Source organism: Schistocerca cancellata, chromosome 4, assembly GCF_023864275.1.
Source record: "Schistocerca cancellata isolate TAMUIC-IGC-003103 chromosome 4, iqSchCanc2.1, whole genome shotgun sequence".
NCBI classification, from domain to species: Eukaryota; Metazoa; Arthropoda; class Insecta; order Orthoptera; family Acrididae; genus Schistocerca; species Schistocerca cancellata.
The window spans coordinates 469,588,219-469,611,474 of NC_064629.1; the positions used below are offsets into that span (position 1 = coordinate 469,588,219).

General features: G+C 43.7%; 1 protein-coding gene across 1 annotated transcript in view; it reads left to right on the forward strand.

Annotated features, from left to right (window-relative positions):
• The window catches only part of LOC126185211 (transmembrane and coiled-coil domain-containing protein 4-like), a 136,103-nt gene that overhangs the window by 110,130 nt on the left and 2,717 nt on the right, over positions 1-23,256 (forward strand). Inside the window, exon 10 of the mRNA XM_049928094.1 lies at positions 5,150-5,283. Within this exon, the coding sequence (XP_049784051.1) occupies positions 5,150-5,283 (134 nt within the window). The remainder of the gene's footprint in view (positions 1-5,149; positions 5,284-23,256) is intronic.

Genomic DNA, 23,256 nt, shown 5'->3' on the forward strand with positions numbered 1-23,256 from the left:
GGGTACCCACAAACCTACTGTGGTTCGATTCCTGCTGGTTCCATAATATTATTTTATTTCTTATAATGTTAAACAATTAATTGTAAAATTTAACTATATTTAAACAGTTCATTTTATACATAGAAAATTAATACACTCCTGGAAATTGAAATAAGAACACCGTGAATTCATTTTCCCAGGAAGGGGAAACTTTATTGACACATTCCTGGGGTCAGATACATCACATGATCACACTGACAGAACCACAGGCACATAGACACAGGCAACAGAGCATGCACAATGTCGGCACTAGTACAGTGTATATCCACCTTTCGCAGCAATGCAGGCTGCTATTCTCCCATGGAGACGATCGTAGAGATGCTGGATGTAGTCCTGTGGAACGGCTTGCCATGCCATTTCCACCTGGCGCCTCAGTTGGACCAGCGTTCGTGCTGGACGTGCAGACCGCGTGAGACGACGCTTCATCCAGTCCCAAACATGCTCAATGGGGGACAGATCCGGAGATCTTGCTGGCCAGGGTAGTTGACTTACACCTTCTAGAGCACGTTGGGTGGCACGGGATACATGCGGACGTGCATTGTCCTGTTGGAACAGCAAGTTCCCTTGCCGGTCTAGGAATGGTAGAACGATGGGTTCGATGACGGTTTGGATGTACCGTGCACTATTCAGTGTCCCCTCGACGATCACCAGTGGTGTACGGCCAGTGTAGGTGATCGCTCCCCACACCATGATGCCGGGTGTTGGCCCTGTGTGCCTCGGTCGTATGCAGTCCTGATTGTGGCGCTCACCTGCACGGCGCCAAACACACATACGACCATCATTGGCACCAAGGCAGAAGCGACTCTCATCGCTGAAGACGACATGTCCCCATTCGTCCCTCCATTCACGCCTGTCGCGACACCACTGGAGGCGGGCTGCACGATGCTGGGGCGTGAGCGGAAGACGGCCTAACGGTGTGCGGGACCGTAGCCCAGCTTCATGGAGACGGTTGCGAATGGCCCTTGCCGATACCCCAGGAGCAACAGTGTCCCTAATTTGCTGGGAAGTGGCGGTGCGGTCCCCTACGGCACTGCGTAAGATCCTACGGTCTTGGCGTGCATCCGTGCGTCGCTGCGGTCCGGTCCCAGGTCGACGGGCACGTGCACCTTCCGCCGACCACTGGCGACAACATCGATGTACTGTGGAGACCTCACGCCCCACGTGTTGAGCAATTCGGCGGTACGTCCACCCGGCCTCCCGCATGCCCACTATACGCCCTCGCTCAAAGTCCGTCAACTGCACATACGGTTCACGTCCACGCTGTCGCGGCATGCTACCAGTGTTAAAGACTGCGATGGAGCTCCGTATGCCACGGCAAACTGGCTGACACTGACGGCGGCGGTGCACAAATGCTGCGCAGCTAGCACCATTCGACGGCCAACACCGCGGTTCCTGGTGTGTCCGCTGTGCCGTGCGTGTGATCATTGCTTGTACAGCCCTCTCGCAGTGTCCGGAGCAAGTATGGTGGGTCTGACACACCGGTGTCAATGTGTTCTTTTTTCCATTTCCAGGAGTGTAATTTGGTTTAGAGGCGATTACTACCCCTGCAAGTCAAAGGGATATAGCCCACCAAATTGTATCTCTTGGGTAAATAATCGTGTGAGCTGCTGCTGCGCAATCGAGAAAAGGCCCCTCTGAACTTAGAGTAACCATCCTGCTCTAGGAATCCAGATAGATTACACAGGTAAAGATATTTTGATTTTGCTTGCCTTGTTCATTCCTGAGATCCAGTAGACTGCACTTACAGGAGTCAAGGTTTATACCGTCTGTCTTGACTTCATAAAAGCTTTCGATACAGTTCTGTACTGTCATCTTGTAAACAAATTAAATAATGAAAAGAGTAAAGGTAACAATTCTTATGATATAGCTGAAGTGTTGGGTCATGAAAAGGCACTTAAACAGGACTTCTAACTTTCAGACAAATCCTTAAAACAAACACACACACACACACACACACACACACACACACACACACACACACACACACACACTGCAGTTCGACAGGGGTTAATGGTTGCATTAGGTTGAGTGGACAAGGGGAGAAAGGAGACAGGCATTATGATGGAGGTTGGGGGAAGAGTGTTTGACAGCTGGAAAGGGCAGGCAACAGGCATATGTTTTAGGAAAGTAGGACCATTGGGCTTTTTATGGCCACAGGCAGCAGGAGTTGTGCACAACACACATTGATTTGGAGGAGTGGATTGGGAAGAGGAGATAGAACAGAGGTAGAGAGAGACAGCGAAGAAGAGGGTGTAAGTGCAGGATGGGTGACATTATGATCATGGTGCAGGATAGAGGAGGGTATGGGGCAAGGATAGAGCTGTGTGTGCGGCAGAGACTAGTGGACACTGAGGTTAGAATTACAGGATCAACAGATGCGTTGCAAGGCTATTCCCATCTATATAATTCAGACAAGCTAGTGGTTGGACAGAAGGATCCAGATAGTGTAGGTTGTGAAGCAACCATTGAAATCAAGCATCTTGTCCTCAACTGCTTGTTCTGCCACTAGCTGGTCTACTCTGGTCTTGACCCAATTATGTAGTGCTATTCATTTGGATTGACAGATGGATGTCTGTGTTGAGACTTTAGGTGTATGGACTAGGTGGGTGTAAGGCCTGTCCAGTGCACTCACCCAACACATCCTATTCCAGTCCCATCATACACACAACCTGTTTTGTCAGGCAGAGTATGATGCTTAAAGGCTTAACTTGATCGAAGTTGACATCGCTCTCTGTACATATTGCTGATGACTTTAGTCAAAGGTGACTCAGAAAAAGAGGCTCTATTCCTTGACAAGCATGTTCACTTAATTAGATACCACTTTTTTATCTTTTTAAATATCTGTAGGTTTAGTTAAAAGTTCATGACTGTAATGACACACCCGTAGAGACAGTGGAACCATTGCCAAGAGACATTTCTGCTTATTATCCTCTACAAACTATGTCACTGCTATTAAAATGTACATGACACACCATGCTAAAGCACTTCATTACCTATATCAAACTTGGTATGGGGATTGGAGTGAGTGAGGCTGGTGGGGTGGGGAGGTGTATAACACTTGAATATTTTTGTAAATGTAAATGCAATCTCCCATAGCGTGACTGGAAAGTGCTACTACTTACTGCTGTATATTTATAGAATTTGGCTGAGGTGTTTATGAAGTGAGGCTATGTCTGATGTCTCTCCATTTTTTGCTTCTCCACCATATCTGGAAATGTGAATCATTGTTATTTCAGACCCTTACATAGATTCCTCCTCCCAAGATTTAAATTTTCACAGATCAGCCAGTACATTATGACCACCTACCTAATATCTGGTATGTCCATCTTTGGCATGGATAACAGTGGCGACACTCTGTAGCATGGAAGGAGAGAGTTAGCACCACATTTGCACATGTCACCCAATTCCCATAAATTTGAAGGAGGGGGGCAATGAGCTAGACGCCACTTTGAGTCACATCCCAAATGTGTTTGATTGGGTTCAGATCTGGTGAGTTGGGAGGCCAGCACAGCAATTGGAAATTGCCACTGTGTTCCTCGAACCACTCTGTCCCACTCCTGGTGTTTGACAGGACGCATTGTCTTGTTGAAAGTTGTTGCTGCTGTCAGGTACATGATCATCATGAAGGGGTGTACGTAGTCTGTAACCAGTGTACGATACTCCGTGATCATCATGGTGCCTTGCATGAGCTCTGCCGGAGCCATGGATGCCCAGATGGATGTTCCCCAGAGCAGAATGGAGCCGTCACCAGCTTGTCTCCATCCCGCAGTACAGATATCAAGGAACTGTTCCCCTGGAAGATGACAAAATCATGATCTCCCATCGGCATGATGAAGAAGAAATCGGGATTCATCAGACTGTGCAACACTCTGCACTGCACAAACATCCAGTGCCAATGGTCACAGGCCCATTTCAGTCGTAGTTGCCAATGTCATGGTATTAACATTGGCACATGCTTGAGTCATCGGCTATGGAGGCCCATCATTAGGAGTGTTCAGTGCACTGTGTATTCAGGCACACTTTTACTTGGCCCAGCATTAAAGTCTGATGTTAGTTCCACCACAGTTCACCACCTGTCCTGTTTTACATGACTGCCCAGCGTATGACATCCGACATCTGTAACAAGGGTTGGCCGCACAACGCCACAATGTCTGGATATTGTTTCACCTTTGTTTCACCACTCCTCGAACACCCAACAAATCTTGCAGTTTCTGAAATGCTTCTGTTGAGCCTCTGGGTCATCACACTCTGCCATCGGTCAAACTCAGACAGATAATACACCTTCTTCATTCTACACATGTACAGAATGCTCAATGATACTACTTGCACCACGCAAATGTCTGATTAGCATTCATTCCTCGCCAGGTAACACTGCTATTACCTGTTTGGGTTTATATTGATAGGGGGTTGGTGGTCATAATTTTCTGGCTGATCAGTTTAAATCAACTAATGTATATAAAGTCTTTGCTGATGAGAACATTGCTCTAATGCTACAGATCTATTAATAATCTGACATGCCATACTATATACAGATACACTGTGGTTGGGGTAGAGCAGTAGAAAATCCCTATACTCACATTATGGATGGGCTGGTTTCGTAACTTCATACAGACTTGATTTTGATTTGTCATGGCTTCTGAGAACTGCTGTGAGTTACATATTGTGATGATGCCATAATATTGTTACTAATTTGCATTATCTTCACTCAGTATCAAAGTAAAATCTTCCAAATAGAGAAACTTCCTGGCAGATTAAAACTTTGTGCCGGGCCGAGACTCGAACTCAGGACCTTGGTCCGGCACACAGTTTTAATCTACCCGGAAGTTTCATATCAGCGCACACTCCGCTGCAGAGTGAAAATCTCATCCTGGATTACAAATAGTGATGAAAAATCCTGTTAATATAAATATATCTTGTCATGGTTTAATACTTTTGCCATTAAACTGCATAGGAATTATGACAACGAGATGTGTATTTTCTCTTCTAATGAATACTGTCACGTAAAAGTTACTGTAGTTCATATCTTCCTCCAGTACACCCCATTTCTACTTTCATGTGTTTACCTGCATTGCAAAATATGGGTATTTCTACTAGAAATGTTTTTTTTCAGGGCACAGAGACTATCCAGACAAACTAGATGCAATTCTGAAAGCCATAGGCATTCGTACAAAGGAAGTGGATCCAGACACAGTCTCTGCATTAAAGAAATCTTCATCTGAAATTGCATACGGCCCTCCAACAAAGGTAATCAAAATATTTGTAAACAAGGCTTCAATAAAACGTTTTAAGTATTCTCATTTTATAAATGTTGCCTTCATTATTGACAAGAGTATAATTTTTGTGGTACATCTGCTACTAAAAATTTATGTGTCAAAAGTTACGGTGATACAGAATCCGTGCAGTTGTTAACTTTTGCATTTGGATTTAGTGTTTTAACACTCAGGTGCAGTTTATGTGTGAAGATATTTCAGTAAAATTTCTCTGTGCAGCCTTCATATTGGAGGAAAAATGTCTTCATGTATTTTCACTCTGGAAAGATTAATTTTGCCATTTGTCATAGCATTTCAGTCTTTACTGAAGATCACATTTTTATTTACATACATTTTAAACTGATACTGTAGAGTACTGAATGGAATATAAATAATAAAAGGAGTTAAGGTAACCACTCGCCACACATCATATTTACCCACTATAAGGCAAGGTTCTTCTCATTTTTGTCATTCAAAAACTACAGGGTGTCTTAAATTTGCTGATAAATAAACTTTGATTGTTGAGGAAATTGTTGTTGTTACCTTACGTAATAGCTTAATGTAGGGGTTGTCTTACATACAGAGGTGAAGTTTTGGTAGCTGAGATAGCATGCAGATGTATTTGACGATTTCAGAAGTGTAGGATGGAGTGCAGTGGCACCAGGTTGGCCAAATATGGGGAGGATAGTGGTGAGCAGTCAGCAAATTTCATCATGCTGCCAACTATGGAACTGCATCCTGTGTCCCTTCCTTGCCTCTTTTCTCTCTCTCTCTCTCTCTCTCTCTCTCTCTCTCTCTCTCTCTCTCTCTCTTTTAAATTAGTAAATGTGAACTGTAGTTCACCTGAATCTAAATGTAGTCAGAACTGAATTGACTTTAAAAATGGACAAATAATCTGCAACTGTATATATTTCTACAGTAGGCAAATTAATTCTAATATAGATGTGTTCACACAGAACACCCAAAACACAGCATAATGAAACAAAGGGTTCAGCAGTGGCACTAAATCAGCTAATGCTCGAAAGCACAGTTGATTTTCAAAATTGGCAACAAATGGTGTAGTGTGCTGTTAACTTGAAGTGGTCAGATTTCTTCCAATTCAGCAATATGGAGCTGTGAGGATAACATATTATTGTTATTCAGTTTGCTTAATGCTGTAACAACAGTAAATTGTAGTCATCGATAATGGATTCAAATGCCACGACTCTGTTGAGAAACATGAATATATGAGTTTGCAGCCGACAACATGAAACTGATTTTAAGTTAGATATGTACTGTCTAAAACATTTGTGACATATCACAGACATATTCTGCACTTATAATAAACAGTGAAACCCAGCTATAACACTTTTCAAGGGTCTTCAAAAAAATTGTGCAAAATGTGGGAAATAACGTTTTAAGCTGTAAAAGTTACATTTAGGATACCCGCTTGCATTTTTGCACTGTATGTATGATATATGTACATAACAGGCATCAAACGACTTGTCAGCAACATGTTTATTATCTAATAAAGGGCTATTATCTAATAAAAACAGCTGATGTAACTGGAACTGATAACTGTCTGGAAAGCAGGAATGTTTGACTCAATTTCATAGGTTTTTGAAAGCCTTATTTAAATAATGAAATACTGCACTAGTTACATATTTTTTCATGCTTAGCATGACACGTTTCGAACAAACCTAATTAGTTCCATCAACCACCATACTAAGTACAGCTTGGCAGCAACGGGAGATACAGCATGAATTGTTCCAACTTTTACACATTTATCAGTTCAAATCTGCTGAGTAACATGGGATGGCCATCATGCCAACGTCATTTTTTTTCTCCACAAACGTTTTTCCGTAATGGGTAAATTGTGGGAAAATTATAAATATTCTCGCAGAAGAAGCTGAGTAGCACCGTGGTGTAGTGGTTATGATACTAAACTGTTGCATGGAAGGTCATGAGTCCAAAACTCACCTGGACTGTACAATTTTAATTTCTATATTCGGTCAAGTACATTCTAGAAGTATCCACAAATGTCAAGAATCATTGTACTGGAATGTTCTGTAGCTGTATGTATACTTTGTGTGTTCTGGCCGGAGGGAGTTTGCTCTGCGCTCTTGTATGTGCAAGTGCTGAATAAACCTTTGTTAAGTGAAGTTAGTGTTCGTCATTCATCTAATTACACCTTCTTCTACATGACATTATTCTTGTGAAGGCACTGGGTATTGGAACTTGTGATAGCGCACATTATCGACGACACAGTGGCTCCCATCTGGCCACGACAGAACCACCGTTTACGTGGCGAGAAACCCAAGTTCAAGCCATATTCAACAGATCGCAGTCTATCAGAGACAGAAGAAGAAGAGGACATTACGATACAGCAACTGTGTGCCACCACATGAGACATCGTTCTGGGTTCTCTGGTGACGATGGCCAAGATCCAAACAAGTGGCTGAAGGTATATGAGCATATAGCCAAATTTAACGAATGGGATGACGCCGTGTGTTTGGCTAACGTATTTTTTTACTTGGAGGGCACTGCCAAGCAATGGTATGAGAACAACGAGGAGAGGTTCACAAACTGGGAAGTATTCCAGGCGGAACTGCGCAAGTATTTCGGAGACCCACAACGACAGTAGTGCAAGGCTGAAGATAAATTAAAGATGCAGGGCACAGCATCCAGGAGAAACTGCAGCATCCTATATTCAAGATGTCTTGGAGCTGTGTGAAATAGTGGATCCTAGAATGAAGGAGGAAGATAAGGTTGCATATCTCATGAAAGGTGTTGCTGAGGACGTGTATCAAGCCCTACTCCTGAAGGAGGTTCCAACAGCAGACGACTTCATAAAATGGTGCCAGTATACCGAGACAATGCATCAAAAAAGAATTACATGCAAGAAGTTTGAATGGATTCCAAACATCGTATCGATGTCTGTGATGGAGGAAGCAACTGATTTCACAAGTGTGGAAGTTCAGAAGGCACTTGGATTTCACAGCGTGCAAAAACCAAGACACTTCGAGAGGTCATAAGGGAGGAAGTGGAACAGACATTGAACTCAATCTCTCGTCCTTCATTTCCCTTTAAAACGGTGAAAAAGTCAAGACCCAGGACATGTGGTGCGTTATTGTCAAGAAAGGCGATGGGTATTTGATGACGCCCGTGCTAGAAGACACCAACTCTGGGACGACAAAGATGAATAAGAAGATGTGGGTGCAGGACGACATAGGTCACCATCGCTGCAAGCTAGCCGCTGAAGAGGACACTCCCCAACACACCAATCAAAGTCTCAATTGCCCTTTAGAAGCTCCAGCCGATCACCTAGCTGCCACAACCTGGAAAACTAAAGGGTGCAACCTACCTTGGAGGTGTGGCCACCGAAGAGAAAAATCCTCCGCCGCCGATCACTACAAAGATGAAAGGAAACTATGTCAATATCCTCATCGATGGCCGGCAAGCCCAAGTTCTTGTGGACTCTGAAGCATCATATTCAGTCATTTCGGAGAAGTACAATCGCCAATTGCAGAAAACTGTATTCGTTGACAGCAAAATATCTATGCTGAAGGTGTATAATAGGAAATATGTAAAACCTACAGGAAGATATACCATTTGTGTGGGTATAAGTGGCCGTACACAGCCCTCAGAATTCATTGTCTTACAAGAGTGTAGTCATGACGACATTCTCGGATGAGACTTTCTGAAAGCTTCTCAGGCAATTACAGATTGTGGTCGCTCAAAGATTATGCTAGATGAGATGAGATACTGTGGACAGGAAGATGCGCATCCGAGTGTATGGAGACTGTGTGCTGGATGAAGTGGTCACTCCTGCAGTCAGCGCTAGAAGGGTAACTGTCACATGTCATGCCACGCATCAACCCATGGATCTTGTAGTGGAATGTAAGAGAAGCATACCACTGAAGAATAACTTGGTCACCCAGCCTCTGTCATCTCGTTTTAAGAACGGATTCAGTGAATTGTGGATAGTTAACTGTCACCAAGAACCGCAGATCCTTCCAAGACGCATGTGTGTAGCAAACACTGAGCTGTTCATTGAAGAACAGCTGAGCGTCATAGAAGCCTTCCATGCCGAGTCTGTGGGCGAAATTAGCACTACCACTATGAGACAAGATCTTCTAGCTTGACTACCACTAGATCTCACTAAGGAACAACAGAAAAAGCTATTTGCGATTCTTCAAGGGTTCTCTGAATGCTTCAATCCACAGGTGAACAGCAAATTAGACAAATCGACGGTGAAGCACCGGTGACCATCAACCAATAAGCCAAAGAGCATACAGTGTGTCAGCAACGGAACATCGAATAATTCGCGACGAGGTACAGAAAATGATGAAGAATGACATCATTTACCCTTCGCAGAGCCCATGGTCATCACCAGTAGTCGTCGTCAGGAAGAAGGATGGCAGTTGGCGCTTTTGTTTCGATTACAGGAAGCTTAATAAGATAACTAAAAAGGACGTTTACCCTCTTCCACGAATTGACAATACGCTAGATTGTCTGAAGGAGGCTAAAATTTTCACATTAACTTTTCTAGGAGAATGCTGACTTAACAACACATGACGAATAGCCATTCTTGCAGAACACGTAAACAACACATGACCAATAGCCATTCTTGCAGAACACGCACTTCAGGTGAATGATTTCAGACTCCAATTGGTGTTCGTCAGAAATGGTGTTCGCTCTGTGTACCTGTGTATTTAAAGCTGCTGTCTTCTGTAGCAGATGGTGAAAGCTCTGGACACTCAGATATAAATCAGTGTGAATCAGCTTGCAGTACCCTGTGTGGTCAAAACATCCATCTGACTTTTGTTGTATCACAGCATCTAAAAACAGCATCCTTCCCTCTTTTTCTGTCTTGACGGTGAACTGGATGTCTAGGTGCATGCTTTTTGTATGTTCCTGGAAGTGCTCAAGAGCTTCTGCGCTGTGTGGTCAGACCATAAATGTGTCATCAACGTAACAATAAAATGAAGTTGAATGAAGGGGAGCTGAATTCAATGCACATTCCTCAAAATGTTCCATAAAAAAACATGGCTATGGGTTCTCTGTTGTCTCCAACAATGGCCAGCTTTTTTTATGGAGCATTTTTAGGAATGCATGAGCTAGGGGTGGCAAGAATAGGGGCTTGCACAATTGTAACAGCCAGTGGGAAGTGTCATATGCTTAACGTGACTTGGGGACGTGAATTGGAAGGTGATGATAGGATAGAGGAAGGCGAAACTGCTGGGTGGAGGGTGTGGGGACACTTGGTTACCTGAGATTGAGGCCAGAACAATTATGGGAGTAGAGGATGTGCTGTAAGGACAGCTCCCATCTACGTAGTTCAGAGAAGCAGGTGGTGGAGGGAAGAATTCAGATGGGTTGAGTTGTGTAGCAGCCATTGAAATTGAGCATGTTGTGCTCAGCTGCATGTTGTGTCATCAGGTAGTTAACTTTGTTCTTGACAACAGTTTGGCAATGCACGTTCACCCTGGAGGACAGCTTGTTGGTAGTCGTACCAACATAAAAGACAGTGCCATGTATGCAGCAGAGTTGGTATATGACATGGCTGTGTTCACAGCAAGCATGGCATCTAACATAGAGTACGCCTGTGACAGGACTTGAGTAGGAGGTTCTAGGAGTATTGCTTGGGCAGGTTTTGCACCTTGGTCTGTCACAGAGTGAATCCCCTAGTCAACTTGTCATAGCACCCAGGCCCTGCCTAGTTGACAACCTCCATTCACCACGTCCTCTACAACTCCCTCCCAACACCCTGTAAATTCCATGATACAAGCCAACCCAAAACACTGTTGTTAACCTCGCCACCAAAACTCTTAGTTCCACAGAAGTTTCAGTCCTATCCAAAACCGAGTGAGGTGGCCCAGTGGTTAGCACCCTGGACTTGCATTTGGGAGGATGACAGTTCAAACACACATCAGGCAATCCTGATTTAAGTTTTCTGTGATTTCCCTGAATCGCTTCAGGCAAATGCTGGGATGATTACTTTGAGAGGGCATGGCCACCTTCCTTTCCCATCCTTCCCTAATCCAACGAGACTGATGAGCTCACTGGTTCGTCCCCTCCTCCAAATCAACCAACCAATACTATCCAAAGTTCTAACCTTCAGCCCCGCCCCCAAACTGAACCATGGTGGACTTGTCAAAGTCCTACACTCCTCCTCCTTATCCATAGAGTGGAAACACTTATGTGCCACCAATCCCTCCAACCGAAGCCAACCGTACTCATCAGTGAACATTGGCTCTCCCAGTTCATACCACCATCTAACTGTGACCCTTCCCCCTCCCACTTAACAACCGCCTAGTCAGCTTCCAGGAGTTCCTTACCTCCGACTTGGCCTCACCTTCCTTCCCCAGTTCCCTTCCTAAGAACGCTAACTTTTTGGCAGAAGAAAAGACAATCAACACGACCTCAAAACAGATATAGACCTAATCAGCCTCCCTGCAGACAAAGGCTTCACCGCTGTTGTGATGAGCCGCAGTGACTACCTGATGGAGGACCTCCACCAACTGCCTGACTCCTCCACCTACAAGCTCAGCAGGAGTATCCCATACTGGAAGTCCAGGATAACCTCCAGTCCCTACTGAAACCCGTAAGCCCTTCCCAGATCCTCTCACCTGAGCCCATCTCCCTCCTGACCCGAACAAAGCCCCACACACCCACCTTCTACATGCTCCTCAAAATCCACGAATTCAGCAATCCTGGATGCCCTATTGTAGCTGGCTATTGTGCTCCCACTGGAAGAACTGTGGCCTTCATTAACCAACACCTCCAACTAGTTACCCAAAATGTAGCCTCCCACATGAAAGATACTTATCACTTTGTTCACTGAATTCCCACCATCCCCACCCTTTACCTCCTGGATGCTACTCGTCACTGTTGATGGCACCTTCCTGTTCACCAACATCCCTCGTGCCCATGCCCATGGCCTTGCCACTGTCAAACACTACCTCTCCCAATGTCCTTCAGACTCCATACCCACCACTTCATTCCTTATACACCTTACCAACTGTATCCTGATCTACAACTACTTTCCCTTTGAAGGGAAGGTTTACAAACAAATATGTGGCATCCCCCCCCCCCCCCATTAACCATGAACCTTGCCATTGGTGGGGAGGCTTGGGTGCCTCAGCGATACAGATGGCCATACCGTAGGTGCAACCACAACGGAGGGGTATCTGTTGAGAGGCCAGACAAACGTGTGGTTCCTGAAGAGGGGCAGCAGCCTTTTCAGTAGTTGCAGGGGCAACAGTCTGGATGATTGACTGATCTGGCCTTGTAACACTAACCAAAACGGCCTTGCTGTGCTGGTACTGCGAACGGCTGAAAGCAAGGGGAAACTACAGCCATAATTTTTCCCGAGGGCATGCAGCTTTACTGTATGGTTAAATGATGATGGCATCCTCTTGGGTAAAATATTCCGGAGGTAAAATAGTCCCCCATTCAGATCTCCGGGTGGGGACTACTCAAGAGGATGTCGTTATCAGGAGAAAGAAAACTGGCATTCTACAGATTGGAGCGTGGAATGTCAGATCCCTTAATCGGGCAGGTAGGTTAGAAAATTTAAAAAGGGAAATGGATAGGCTAAAGTTAGATACACTTGGAATTAGTGAAGTTCGGTGGCAGGAGGAACAAGACTTTTGGTCAGGTGAATACAGGGTTATGAATACAAAATCAAATAGGGGTAATGCATGAGTAGGTTTAATAATGAATAAAAAAATAGGAGTGCGGGTAAGCTACTACAAACAGCATAGTGAACGCATTATTGTGGCCAAGATAGACATAAAGCCCATGCCTACTACAGCAGTACAAGTTTATATGCTAACTAGCTCTGCAGATGATGAAGAAATTGATGAAATGTCTGATGAGATAAAAGAAATTATTCAGGTAGTGAAGGGAGAGGAAAATTTAATAGTCATGGGTGACTGGAACTTGATAGTAGGAAAAGGAAGAGAAGGAAACGTAGTAAGTGAATATGGATTGGGGCTAAAGAATGAAAGAGGAAGCCACCTGGTAGAATTTTGCACAGAGCATAACTTAATCATAGCTAACACTTGGTTCAAGAATGATGAAAGAAGGTTGTATACATGGAAGAACCTTGGAGATACTAGAAGGTTTCAGATAGATCATATAATGGTAAGACAGAGGTTTAGGAACCAGGTTTTAAATTGTAAGACATTTCCAGGGGCAGATGTGGAGTCTGACCACAATCTATTGGTTATGAACTGTAGATTAAAACTGAATAAACTGCAAAAAGGTGGTAATTTAAGGAGATGAGACCTGGATAAACTGAAAGAACCAGAGGTTGTACAGAGTTTCAGGAAGAGCTTAAGGGAACAATTGACAGGAATGGGGGAAAGAAATACAGTAGAAGAAGAATGGGTAGCTTTGAGGGATGAAATAGTGAAGGCAGCAGAGGATCAAGTAGGTAAAAAGACGAGGGCTAGTAGAAATCCTTGGGTAACAGAAGAAATACTGAATTTAATTGATGAAAGGAGATAATACAAAAATGCAGTAAGTGAAGCAGACAAAAAGGAATACAAATGTCTCAAAAATGAGATCAAGAGGAAGTGCAAAATGGCTAAGCAGGCATGGCTAGAGGACAAATGTAAGGATGTAGAGGCTTATCTCACGAGGGGTAAGATAGATACTGCCTACAGGAAAATTAAAGAGACCTTTGGAGAAAAGAGAACCACTAGCATGACTATCAAGAGCTCAGATGGGAACCCAGTTCTAAGCAAAGAAGGGAAAGCAGAAAGGTGGAAGGAGTATATAGAGGGTCTATACAGGGGCAATGTTCTTGAGGACAATATTATGGAAATGGAAGAGGATGTAGATGAAGATGAAATGGGAGATAATATACTGTGTGAAGAGTTTGACAGACCACTGAAAGTCGAAATAAGGCCCCGGGAGTAGACAACATTCCATTAGAACTACTGACAGCCTTGGGAGAGCCAGTCCTGACAAAACTCTACCATCTGGTGAGCAAGATGTATGAGACAGGCGAAATTCCCTCAGACTTCAAGAAGAATATAATAATTCCAATCCCAAAGAAAGCAGGTGTTGGCAGATGTGAAAATTACTGAACTATCAGTTTAATAAGTCACAGCTGCAAAATACTAATGCGAATTCTTTGCAGACGAATGGAAAAACTGGTAGAAGCCGACCTCGGGGAAGATCAGTTTGGATTGGGTAGAAATGTTGGAACACGTGAGGCAATACTGACCATACGACTTATCTTGGAAGAAAGATTAAGGAAAGGCAAACCTACGTTTCTAGCATTTGTAGACTTAGAGAAAGCTTTTGACAATGTTGACTGGAATACTCTCTTTCAAATTCTGAAGGTGGCAGGGGTAAAATACAGGGAGCGAAAGGCTATTCACAATTTGTACAAAAACCAGATGGCAGTTATAAGAGTCGAGGGACATGATAGGGAATCTATGGTTGGGAAGGGAGTGAGACAGGGTTGCAGCCTCTCCCCTATGTTATTCAATCTGTATCTTGAGCAAGCAGTAAAGGAAACAAAAGAAAAATTTGGAGTAGATATTAAAATCCATGGAGAAGAAATAAAAACTTCAAGGTTTGCCGATGACGTTGTAATTCTGTCAGAGACAGCAAAGGACTTGGAAGAGCGGTTGAACGGAATGGACAGTGTCTTGAAAGGTGGGTATAAGATGAACATCAACCAAACGAGGATAATGGAATGTAGTCGAATTAAGTCGGGTGGCGTTGAGGGTATTAGATTAGGAAATGAGACACTTAAAGTTGTAAAGGAGTTTTGCTATTTGGGGAGCAAAATAACTGATGATGGTCGAAGTAGAGAGGATATAAAATGTAGACTGGCAATGGCAAGGAAAGCGTTTCTGAAGAAGAGAAATTTGTTAACATCGAGTATAGATTTAAGTGTCGGGAAGTCATTTCTGAAAGTATTTGTATGGAGTGTAGCCATGTATGGAAGTGAAACATGGACGGTAAATAGTTTGGACAAGAAGAGAATAGAAGCTTTCGAAATGTGGTGCTACACAAGAATGCTGAAGATTGGATTGGTAGATCACATAACTAATGAGGAAGTATTGAATAGGATTGGGGAGAAGAGAAGTTTGTGGCACAACTTGACCAGAAGAAGGGATCGGTTGGTAGGACATGTTCTGAGGCATCAAGGGATCACCAATATAGTATTGGAGGGCAGCGTGGAGGGTAAAAATCGTAGGGGGAGACCAAGAGATGAATACACTAAACAGATTCAGAAGGATGTAGGTTGCAGTAGGTACTGGGAGATGAAGAAGCTTGCACAGGATAGAGTAGCATGGAGAGCTGCATCAAACCAGTCTCAGGACTGAAGACCACAACAACAACAACAACAACATGTGGCACAGCCATATGTGCCCACGAATCATCATCCTATGCCAACCTACTTATGGGCCATCTAGAGGAAACCTTCCTCCTCCCAAAACTTCAAACCTCTAGTCTGGTGCAGTTTCATTGATGATATCCTCCTCATCTTGGTTGAGGACCAAGACAGCCTATCCCCATTGCTTTACAACCTCAACACCTTTTCTCCCAACCGATTCACCTGGTCCTCCTCTCCCCAATGCACCACCATCCTGGATGTTGACCTCCACCTCTCTGATGCTTCCATCCACACCTCTGTCCACATTAAAACCACTAACCATCAACACTACCTGCATTTCGACTACTGTCTTGCAGCAGAGGCACATTTTTATGATGTATCTGCAGTGATGAGAACTTCCTTGCCCAGGATGTTGAAGGCTTTCACAGTCAAGCAGTACCCCCAAACCTAGTCTACAAATGGATTTTCATTGTCATATCCTCACCCCCACCCCATGTCTACCACTCGCCAAGAATCAGCTACAAAGGAGCACCTCCCCCCCTCCCCCCGCCCAAAAATCACCTAGTATCCAGTATCACCTTGGAATGGAACAACTGAACAACATCCTTTGCCTGAGCTGAAGACCACAACAACAACAACAACAACAACAACATGTGGCACAGCCATATGTGCCCACGGATCATCATCCTATGCCAACCTACTTATGGGCCATCTAGAGGAAACCTTCCTCCTCCCAAAACTTCAAACCTCTAGTCTAGGATGCCCTGAAATGAAGGACATCCTACCAAACCCTCCTTAAGTAGTGTTCCAACACCCACCCACCCATCCAACCTACACAACTTCCTAGTCCATCCCAATGCCACTCCCACTCCCAACCCCTTATCGTGGGGATCATATCCCTGTGGCAGACCGAGGTGCAAGACCTGCCCAAGCCACACACCCTGCACCTCTTATTCCAGTCCTGTCACAGGCTTGCTGTAGCCCATCAGAGGTCATGCCAACTGTAAAAGCAGCCATGTCATGTACCATCACTGCTGCAAACACTGAACAGCCTTTTGTGTTGCTATGACTACCAACCAATTGTCCACCAGGATGAATGGCCACCACCAAAGCTATTGTCGACCATCTGATGGCACAAAATGCAGCTGAGCACAAGATGCTCAATTTCAGTGGTTGCTTCATAACCTGAATCATGTGGATCCTTCTTTCCACCACAAGCTTCTCTGAACTATGGAGATGGGAGTTGTCCTTGCAACGCATCCTCTGCTCTTGTAATTGTCCTGGCCTCAATCTCAGGTAATCTACTGTCTTGATGCCCTCCACACATCAGTTTCCCCTTCCTCCATCCTGTCACACCCTCCTAATTCATGTCCTCATGTTGCCTTCAGTGTGTGCCACTTCTTACCAGCTGCTACAATTGTGCCAGCCAATATGCCTACCACCCCTTGCTGGCAAACCGGCGGCATTTCTCCCTCTCTCTCCTCTCCCCACACAACACTACACCCACCACAACCAGTCCACCTGCCCGCAAAATAGGGTTGGGAATGTTAGCCTAGCCTGTACCATGTAGGGGGCATAGAGTGTGTGTGTGTGTGTGTGTGTGTGTGTGTGTGTGTGTGTGTGTGTGTGTATGGCTCATCAAAGGATAAGTATGAAAGGCAGCAAGTTTTCTTTCTTTTGTGTGTTCCTATCGACAGCTCGATGCTTCTGCCTTTCGGTGAGTGGTCTTCTTTAATCCTAAAGTATTTACAAAAGGAAGCCTGTAATCTTTGAATACAGAATTACTAGGATGCAGCTTGACACAGTCACACTGGTTAAATGTCTAGGTGTGATGTTGAAAAGCAATATGAAATGGAATAAGCATGTCAAGTTGGTAGTAGGTAGGGTGAATGCTTGACTTTGTTTTATTGGGAGATTTTTGAGAAACTGTACCTCATGCGTAAAGGAGATGGCATGTGGAACACTAGTGTGACCCATTCCTGAGTACTGTTACAGTGTTTGGGATCCCTGCCAGGTTGGATTAAAGGAAGACAGAGAAGCAATTCAGAGGTGTGCTGCAGTATTTGTTACAGGTAGGTTCGCTCAGCACACAAGTATTATAGAGATGCTTCAGGACTCAAGTGGGAATCCATGGAGAGAAAACTATGCTATTTTCATGAGGCACAATTGCGGAAATTTAGAGAACTGGCATTTGAGGCTGACTGTCAATTGATTGTATTGCCACTAGTGTACATTAAGGAACACGAAGATGATATGTGAGAAATTAGGGCTTGTACGAAGGCCTTTAGACAGTCATTTTTCTCTTGCTCTGTTTGCGAGTGTAACAGGAAAGAAAATAATTAGTAGTTTATGTGGTACCCTCTGCCAAGCACTGTACAGTGGTATGCAGAGTGTGTGTAAAAAAAGAAACAAAAAGGAATAATTATTGGTCGAAAGCTATATATTTTCTAACTGTTTGCAAAAAAACCTTATCCATTTCAAAATACTCTCCATTACAACTAATACATTTGTCCCACCAGTGCTTCCACTGTTCGAAACATTTTTGTGTAGTCTTTTTTAGAAATGGCTAACAGCTCCTCCCTCGTTTTTTTTTTCTTGACTTCTTCAATGTTATCAAATCAGTGTCCTTTCTTGCCCCTTTTCATTTGTGAATATAAGAAAAAGTCGCATGGAGCCAGGTCAGGTGAATAAGGTGCACGAGGCCACGGAACCGTGCCATTTTTAGCCAAGAACTGTCTAAAAAAGATAGCTGTGCATGCACGTGGCATGTGGCAGCAAGCCTTTTCATTTCCAAATCTTCCTTAAAATGCACCGAACCAATCTCCGAGGTAACCGACTAATCTCTGACAGTTGATGAATTGTGTGTCGATGGTCTGTGAGCACAAGCCCTCGAATTTTTTAAATATTTTAGTTGATTCAGGCAGTTATGGACATCCAGAATGAGGTTTGTCATGAATCAACATGTCGCCATTTTTAAATCATGAAAACTTCTCTTGCACTTCAGTTTTTCCCATAGTGTCATCTGGGTGAGCTGTTTTCAACATTAAAGCAATTTCAGCAGCATTTTTACTGAGTGGAAAACAAAATTTCACAGCTACACATTGTTCGCTTAAACTTGCCGTCATAAGAATTGAAACAAGAACAAAACTGCACTAACAAAAACAGTCACTGCAGAAGAACAGGACAAGCCTGATCGACAACACAGGCAGCACTGAACTGGCAATAAGTTGTGGTATACACACCTATAGTAGCAGAAACTCATTCTACAGAAGCTCCACCCTCAGCAGTGTTTTTTTATTTATTTTATTTATTTATTTGTTTTACCCCCTTGCATGTAGATAATTTTATTTCACACAAGATTCTCTCTACTTAGCACCATGCTTCTGTACTCTACTCATGGCTCCTACTCTCTGGCTACTTGAAAACACCCATGTAAGCTCAAAACACTTTCATGACAATACCCCTAACAATGTCAGTCTCCCGCAGAACTTTGCTCTGTGGTCAGTATGGTCACCTTATGAGCACACCAGTTATGTTCACCTGGGTCAGAAACGTAACTGAACATTTGCTGAACACAGTTTGGACAAAATTCAAAACACACTAGAGTTACGTATAGTGTTAATTGATTTTGGGCCAAAGTAATGAAGGAAGCTATCAGAATTTGTACCACTGCCCCAGATACATGATAAGCAAACATTTTGTAACAGGGTGCCACATTTGACTGTGCAATTACATTAGATGCAGGCAGGAGCAGTACACAGATTCCACCCCGGGAAGATGAGGGAGGCTGGCAGTAGCTTTAAAATCTCTTTGGGAGAGGCAACCTCATCATAACAATAGCCTATATATGAGTGTGATTGGTTCTCTGCAAAACAGGAGAAGTACCAGCCCTTACTCGGCATTGATTGGATAAAGGTCACTGGACAGGAAGGACAGAGTGAAGGGGTGCAGTGGAAGGACGGTGGTTCAAATCCATGACTGGCCATCTAGATTTAGGTTTTCCGTGATTCCCCTAATTCACACCAGACAAATGCTTGTATGGTTCATTTTAAAGGGGACGGTTGATTTCCTTCTCCATCCTTGAAACGCTCTGAGCTTGTGCTCCGTCTCTGATGACCTCAGTGTCGACAGGACATTAAATCCTAGTCTTCCTGCCATCAGACAGGAAGGAAGGAAGGCAGATAACTGGAAGCTTGGAATTTGAAAAGGGCAAACCAGGATGCTTTTACTGCTGAAATAGCTTCTTATAACCTGGACCATTTACCTGAAAGCATAGACCTCGGGGTAAATGTTCTTACAGAGCTGCTCCTGTGGGTGTAAGCAAATCACATCCTCAGGAGACAGCGCAGAGCCATTCCTAACTCAGAATAGGAGATTATCAGAGTTAATTGAAAAGGTCTCAAATGCTTGAAGAAACTGGTGGCACTCACATGGGAGGGATGAAAAATGCAGAAGCCTAAATGTGTAACAGTATCATTAACAAGTATATGTAACAAAGGTTCAAGAAATTAAGTAGGCTTCTTTGAGTGTTTTTTGCATGAGCAATTGAAATGTGCCTTATGGGGTGGTAGGGACAGAGCATCGAGTGACATTATACTGAGTGCACTATCCGAAAATTACCTCGAGCAATTAAACAGAGAACCGACTCGTGGAGATAACATCTTGGACCTACTGATAACAAACAGACCCGAACTTTTCGACTCTGTAAGTGCAGAACAGGGAATCAGTGATCATAAGGCCGTTGCAGCATCCCTGAATATGGAAGTTAATAGGAATATAAAAAAAGGGAGGAAGGTTTATCTGTTTAGCAAGAGTAATAGAAGGCAGATTTCAGACTACCTAACAGATCAAAACGAAAATTTCTGTTCCGACACTGACAATGTTGAGTGTTTATGGAAAAAGTTCAAGGCAACCGTTAAATGCGTTTTAGACAGGTACGTGCCGAGCAAAACTGTGAGGGACGGGAAAAACCCACCGTGGTACAACAACAAAGTTAGGAAACTACTGCGAAAGCAAAGAGAGCTTCACTCCAAGTTTAAACGCAGCCAAAACCTCTCAGACAAACAGAAGCTAAACGATGTCAAAGTTAGCGTAAGGAGGGCTATGCGTGAAGCGTTCAGTGAATTCGAAAGTAAAATACTAGGTACCGACTTGACAGAAAATCCTAGGAAGTTCTGGTCTTACGTTAAATCAGTAAGTGGCTCGAAACATCATGTCCAGACACTCTGGGATGATGATGGCATTGAAACAGAGGATGACAAGCGTAAAGCTGAAATACTAAACACCTTTTTCCAAAGCTGTTTCACAGAGGAAGACCGCACTGCAGTTCCTTCTCTAAATCCTCGCACCAACGAAAAAATGGCTGAGATTGAAATAAGTGTCCAAGGAATAGAAAAGCAACTGGAATCACTCAACAGAGGAAAGTCCACTGGACCTGACGGGATACCAATTCGATTCTACACAGAGTACGCGAAAGAACTTGCCCCCCTTCTAACAGCCGTGTACCGCAAGTCTCTAGAGGAACAGAAGGTTCCAAATGATTGGAAAAGAGCACAGGTAGTCCCAGTCTTCAAGAAGGGTCGTCGAGCAGATGCGCAAAACTATAGACCTATCCCTCTGATGTCGATCTGTTGTAGAATTTTAGAACATGTCTTTTGCTCGAGTATCATGTCGTTTTTGGAAACTCAGAATCTACTATGTAGGAATCAACATGGATTCCGGAAACAGCGATCGTGTGAAACCCAACTCGCATTATTTGTTCATGAAACCCAGAAAATATTAGATACAGGCTCCCAGGTAGATGCCATTTTCCTTGACTTCCGGAAGGCGTTCGATACAGTTCCGCACTGTCGTCTGATAAACAAAGTAAGAGCCTACGGAATATCAGACCAGCTGTGTGGCTGGATTGAAGAGTTTTTAGCAAACAGAACACAGCATGTTGTTCTCAATGGAGAGACATCTACAGACGTTAAAGTAACCTCTGGCGTGCCACAGGGGAGTGTTATGGGACCATTGCTTTTCACAATATATATAAATGACCTAGTAGATAGTGTCGGAAGTTCCATGCGGCTTTTCGCGGATGATGCTGTAGTATACAGAGAAGTTGCAGCATTAGAAAATTGTAGCGAAATGCAGGAAGATCTGCAGCGGATAGGCACTTGGTGCAGGGAGTGGCAACTGACCCTTAACATAGACAAATGTAATGTATTGCGAATACATAGAAAGAAGGATCCTTTATTGTATGATTATATGATAGCGGAACAAACACTGGTAGCAGTTACTTCTGTAAAATATCTGGGAGTATGCGTGCGGAACGATTTGAAGTGGAATGATCATATAAAATTAATTGTTGGTAAGGCGGGTACCAGGTTGAGATTCATTGGGAGAGTCCTTAGAAAATGTAGTCCATCAACAAAGGAGGTGGCTTACAAAACACTCGTTCGACCTATACTTGAGTATTGCTCATCAGTGTGGGATCCGTACCAGATCGGGTTGACGGAGGAGATAGAGAAGATCCAAAGAAGAGCGGCGCATTTCGTCACAGGGTTATTTGGTAACCGTGATAGCGTTACGGAGATGTTTAACAAACTCAAGTGGCAGACTCTGCAAGAGAGGCGCTCTGCATCGCGGTGTAGCTTGCTCGCCAGGTTTCGAGAGGGTGCGTTTCTGGATGAGGTATCGAATATATTGCTTCCCCCTACTTATACCTCCCGAGGAGATCACGAATGTAAAATTAGAGAGATTAGAGCGCGCACAGAGGCTTTCAGACAGTCGTTCTTCCCGCGAACCATACGCGACTGGAACAGGAAAGGGAGATAATGACAGTGGCACGTAAAGTGCCCTCCGCCACACACCGTTGGGTGGCTTGCGGAGTATAAATGTAGATGTAGATGTAGATCTTACCGACAAGGCTATGGCTGCCTCTGCAACACACGAGCAGGTGGCTTGTGGAGGGTAGATGTAGATTTTGTCTAAAATTCACAAGATGGTGAGACAGTGATAAATGTCTAGACTGACTAATTGTTAACACTGTTGCCAGGTGACTCCTGAGGAATAGACAGTAACCATCAATCAGTACTCCATGCCCATATGAGATCAAAGTACAGTAACTATGATGTCCTACTTCCAGTTTCTTAGGAGCAAATAGCAGTAGTGATAGTCCCACAAAAATGCAGAGCACTGGATCTAGATTGAATCCATTATTAGGTGAGGCAAAAGGGAGCACCAATCATAGTGTCATTCTTAACAAGTTTATTATGTGAGGTGCTGGGATTGAGTGAGGTACTGAAAGAATAGGTGCTAAAACTGATTTTAGGTCTGAATATGTTTTCAATTGTTCACACAGTGATTTTAACATTCCTGAACATAGAATGAGGGACACTATTTTCATTTTTCAAGATTTAGTGAGATTCCTCGTAGTCTGTCAGAAGCTTATGTAACAGCCATATGCAAGGGACCTGAAATTTAGGTTGGAGCTGTTTTGTGTGTTGCGTAGTGGCTCATTTCTTTCCCTTTTTCTCCCCTCTCTTTTATGTGATAGGTCAGCGGTACCTTTTGGTCATGATTACTTAGCCATCCTCTACCTTTTATATTGTCACATATATGTTTTTATAGTCAGTGTAA